This window comes from Crassostrea angulata, chromosome 5 (genome assembly GCF_025612915.1).
Source record: "Crassostrea angulata isolate pt1a10 chromosome 5, ASM2561291v2, whole genome shotgun sequence".
NCBI lineage: Eukaryota > Metazoa > Mollusca > Bivalvia > Ostreida > Ostreidae > Magallana > Magallana angulata.
Window position 1 is genome coordinate 3,065,822 of NC_069115.1, and position 5,632 is coordinate 3,071,453.

Below are 5,632 nucleotides of genomic sequence, written 5' to 3' on the forward strand. Positions count from 1 at the left end.
TGAGTGTAATTATTTATACATATTAAAACAAGTAACATATACCAGTTAAACCTAACAGCATGTATACACTCTATGTGTTTACATAATAATCAATTTATACAAAGTATGTAATTATCATCACCTACTGGAAATAACAATGTTTTACCAGAGAAATGGTACACTGCCTCATTATATTTCAATCAAACAATCCACCAAGATAGCTATGATTAGATAATATCTAAACTCATAGAAAACCTTGATTTGTGTGGTTAAAAAACCACTTCATATTCAGATACTTATTATTTATTACATGTACATGGTAATTAATTACATGTATCTACAATTAATTTTAATTGTAACTAAGCTCCTCTTGCAGTGAATATCTTTCAACAATCAAAACAAAAATTTATGTGTATTTTTTTCATGTAAAACATCATATCAACTGTCTGTTTGTTTACATGCAACAAATATATAATTATAGTCAGAAAATCACAGGTGGATTGCAATTTAATTGGTTTATACTTGTACTTGCAATATATAATATCAACACAGTTTGTTTACATATAATACGCACACACAGTTTGTTTACATGTTATGTTGTATATTCTTCACTTTACCTGTGTGCTCAGTCACAAAGAGGTTGTCTCTGGTGTCCACACATAAATCATATGGATACTCTAAATGACAGTTGTCAATGTAGCGGAGGAACTGTCCGTCCTGATCCAGGATGTGGATACGGTGGTTGTCAAAGTCTGCTGTCAGGATCCGACCCTGGCTGTCTGTTGTGATGCCGCGTGGATCAAATGATTCCTTGGTAGTAGAGGGATGACCAGTGTAGGTAAACCGGAGTTTCCCGGCCTGATTGACCACCACTACTGCACGGGCGTCAATGTCTGACACACAGATATCTAGGTTCCTGTTCTCACTGATGTATTTAATGTCACCAGATGAATAGAGAGGTTGTCCTTTGTCGTCGTACTGAATACTTTGTTTCTCTGTGGAGCCAGAGTAACACACAACTTTTGTTTGTTTATAATCACCACTGAACATGACAACCAGGAGGTCACCAGAGGAGGTACTACAGACACCGTGAGGTTTCCACCCCTGTAGTCTGATTACTGTCTGTATCTGTGTATTCTTCACTATGTTCACAGTTCTATCACTTCTATCAGTATAAACTAGATCCCCACTCCTTGTCACTGCTATGCCCCATGGACCGTTCCCTGACTTGGTTTGGACTGACTTCACTAGTTCCCCCTGCAGGTTGTAGAGACTCATCATTTTATTACTATAACTACACGTCCAGATTTCTTTATCACTGTGACAAGTAACACTGGTTAGACATTTACTATAGCCTCCATACTGTGTCTGTATGGTGGAGATGATCCGTGGCTCATCAAGCAGTGGTTTGAGAGGAGAGGATCCAGCTTCTGAGGTTTCCATGCTGTAGCCATGTTCGTCTGTTGTAATGGAGAATGCTGACAGGGAACCAAATTGTTGGTAGAGTTGTTCTGGGTTAATTTTCTGAGGAATGAAGTTTGGTAGAGAAACTGTGAGTTTTGAAGGCAATCTTCTGAACTCAGCAATCCTGGATTTGTAGGCAGAGACACGACTGACATCATTGGAGTCCAGTAACTTCTTCAGATCAGCAATGCTCTGTGTGATTTCAGAAATGGTGTGTGTGATTTCATCTTCCTGTTTGTTTAAGACAGCCAGGTGTTTGGCGTCCATTTCATCAAGATCAGATTTCAGTTTCTGTATAATGGTGTCTATTTCTCTGTGCCAGACTTCTCTTTGTTTGTCAATTGCTGATGTCAATTTCTTGGAGTTTTTACTTAGATCAGCCTTCTGAACTGTAACGTTGTTTGCTATCTCTTGATATTTTGCAATGACTGTTTTTTCTAATTCTTGCAAATCTGTTTGTAAATCATGTTTTTTTGTTTCAAAATAACTTCTAATGTCTATTTTTTCGTGGTTTTCGTGACTTTTAGAGGAAACACAAAGGGCACAAATAGGAATGTCACATTGTTCACAATGAAGTTCACATTGTTTGAGTGAATGTTTTTGGCAATTTGGAGAAATAATTGTAGATCTCCGGTCTTGGAATGGTACCACCTGATGTTTTTTGGAAAAATCCAACACATGGTCCCCAACACAAGCTTTGCAGAGATTGGTCTGACAGAAGTCACAGTGTAGTGGGGGGACAGGAGTATCACACACATCACAACGCACCACATCCTGGGCACTGCTTCGGGGGTCCATGGTCAAGTCCTTGGTAGAGCCTGAAATATACATGTATATCATTACTTTCAGTCACAATGGGGCATGCATTACAAGTTTATGTTTTTATAAAGTCAAAATCCAAAACCAAACTTGTACATAGAGTTGTTTATATTTTATTCATTGAAATAACTTGGTTTGTACAAATAATTGAAAATTTAGTGCATACTATAATATGCACGTTTTTTCAAAATGCACATAAAAGTTAAACATATGTCTTACAAAGGCATAAAATGATTATTATTGTATTTTTTTTTTGTGGCGTGGTTTAGGCCTATAACCTAGTGTAAATTTTAATGTTTCAATGGAAAATTTTCTACATTTTTTTAACCTCTAAATTTAATTCAATTTATTCAATTAATGGACCCCTGGCAGTCTAAAATATCTCCCCCCCCTTTTAAAAAATATTCCGGATGTGCACGTGTGATACAAAATAGGTATGTTTGGGGAGGAGCCTGAGATGGGTTCAATTTGACTGATGTTAGAAGGCATACAAAACAAACGCAGAAGGAATATAAATAATGTGTAAAGACAGGCCTTGATAATTAAATGATTTCAGTAGCATTCAACATATTGTAGCCTATCCTTAAATTTAGGCAAATATAACGTTATAATTGTTGATTTGTTGATTCTAATGAGGTTTGGCGAAGGTACATATATCAGAAATGTAAATGCTTATACTTCTTAATTGATTAAATTTAATTCATTTTTGTTAGGCCTAATATTCTGTGTACTGTAATGTATCGGAACCCAACCCTAACCCACAGGGGCTTGGTTGTTGGATAGTGAAGTTCTTAATTATTTCTTCCTGAAGAAAAAAATGATTAAGATTGGTAATCTTAGATGGATGCCTGTGTATTACACTAAATAAATACACTGAAACCCCCGTTTCAGTCATGTTAAAAAAGTGTATGACTGAAACTGGGGGTTTCAGTGAATTTATTTATTGCAATACACAGAAATACACATAAGATTACCAATTTTAATCAATTTTTTCTTCGGGAACAAATAATTAGGAAATTCACTATCCAACAACCAAGCCCCTGTGCCCCAACCCACGCTTTGGAAAACGATGAATCGATATTTGCCATGCCTGTTCTTAAGTTATACAATCCCAGAGCACTTACAAGTGCAAAACCGATTAAAAAAAACTATAAAAACCTTCACAATTAATCAAAAAACAAACCTTGATTTTATAACAAGTCAGCAGTAGACATTCTATAGTCAGGTCCGCTATCGTCTGCAAGGTCTCTCTTGTCACATGATAAATACGCCCCTCTACAGTAAACACTCACGTGATCACTTCACGTATCGGCTCCGGGTCAATGCGGCCCCTACAGATTTCGGTCCGTCTAATATTTTGTCAAGGCTTTCAATCCTTTTTGATTTTTATAGGAGATTTATCAAATTTTAGTTAATTTGCTTGTTCATATATATATATATATATAGAGAGAGAGAGAGAGAGAGAGAGAGAGAGAGAGAGAGAGAGAGACCCCTTGGTCACAAGGGGTCTCTCTCTCTCTCTCTCTCTCTCTCTCTCTCTCTCTCTCTCTCTCTCTCTCAAGTTATAAATAAGACGTCACTATATGATTAGATTATGTAGATCAGTATGTGAATATATTATAATCCATATGTTCCAGTTATTTTAAAATTTAGAGAAATAATTTCGGATCGAAGCCATAATGATTGTGTTTGTGTTTTAATTTGTTAAAAAGAGAAATTGACAATCAAACAGTATATATCATAATTGCAAAGGATAAATAAGATGCACAAAATAATTAAAACATGATTTCATCTTAAACTGTTCTAAAAATAGAAATAGCACAACTCTCTACTGTACGGTTAAAACTAAGCCCCCCCCCCCCCCCCTTCCACCCACCCGCAAAAAAAAAATAAATAAAAATTGCAAAGTGAAATAATGTGTATGACGATTGAGGGGATTTCCAACGTTTGTTAATTGGTATGCATGGTATAAGAGCCTCGTAAGTTGTAAGAACTTTTGTTCGAACCATTTGTAATGCATTAATAGAAAATGATAGTAAAACCAACTTTTAACCGATTTTTTTTTATACCTACATGTATGAAGCAGAGTTTTCTCAATGTTACAAATAATAACTCCTGCGACTCAGGTTCAAATCAGTTTACTGGTTTCCATTATAATTATGAACCCTGAAAACGGTCAACATTAGTAACTAGCATACATCATAACAACAAGCATATTATATTTATACTTTGCTATTTTCTAAAAATTACATTTTTTAAGGTTGACAATAGCTTAAATACCAAAGAGCAAGAGTCATTTCTCGTATATATCAAAGAAATATATCACAGACACCTAACGTTATATACTTTTTTATTCTAATAAAAAAATTAATACCCTCTCCTTTTAAAAAAAATAGTAAAAAAGACGCGAAAAATTACAGGAAAAGGGTGAATGCAAAGGATGTACGCAAATAGTAAACGCAAAGATTGAATCACTAAATTAATAATTTCGTGTTGTACAAAATCAAATAAAATGAACTAAAGCTAAAATTACACCTTATCACATAAAATGCCCCGGTAAAGGCTTTTTTAAATCATTGAACACATAAGAAAATAGGCAAGATGTGTTATTCAAAACTTTAATTTCAATTCTTTTAGATACCACTCAGGCACATAGCATCGTATTTGAAAGTTGGGGGGGGGGGGGGGGGGGAGACTGATCCAAAATCTTGACAAGATAAAAATAAAAAATAAATACAAAACGAGAGGAAAATTACAACTTCCCGAAATCATGAATCCGTGGAAGGGGGAGGGGGAAACGAACTGTACCTAAAACTTTAACTGTTAATTTCCTACTTTTCAATTCAATTTTTTACATCCTCCTAAACAAGTAAGGGGAAGAAAGTGTAGTCTATCTGGAATGGTCCAGGTATAATTGTAAAGGCCAAGTCAGATACTTTGTTCATAGTAAAGTACCGCAGAGAGGTTAGGACCATGCATCATGACAAATTGAAGAAATGCGATGCTACAGAAATACCTCGGTCTCTCCATAACTATCAGAGGCAGGTCATTGATAAAGAGCCAAGCAGTGAGTCTGAGCATAACCCACATGTACCAGTGCCGAAAAGTGTCAAACCATTTAAGTCTATTTTGAAGAAAACAGCACACTACAGTCCCACAGACTACTATCAACGTGCAAAATTTACTCTTTAATTATAACTTTATTTTGGACTTTGCTTTTAAAATTCAACATCTGTTTTGTAATATATTCTAACAGTTTATTTCTTACAAAGTTTTCCTTATATATTTAGTGATTGACACTCTTCGGACTCTATATGTGATTTCAAAGAGACAGAGTGTCATGTTTCAAGGACTGCTAGTCTCTTAAAAC

At 35.3% G+C, this 5,632-nt stretch overlaps 1 protein-coding gene across 1 annotated transcript; it reads right to left on the bottom strand.

Annotated features, from left to right (window-relative positions):
* Positions 1-564: 564 nt before the first annotated feature.
* LOC128183122 (E3 ubiquitin-protein ligase TRIM71-like) lies at positions 565-3,535 on the bottom strand. Its single transcript, XM_052852017.1, has 2 exons — positions 3,446-3,535; positions 565-2,261 (listed from the first exon to the last, which is right to left on the bottom strand). The coding sequence occupies exon 2, from the start codon at positions 2,239-2,241 to the stop codon at positions 565-567; it is 1,677 nt and encodes a 558-aa protein (XP_052707977.1). The 5' UTR covers positions 2,242-2,261; positions 3,446-3,535.
* Between the last annotated feature and the right edge of the window lie 2,097 nt (positions 3,536-5,632).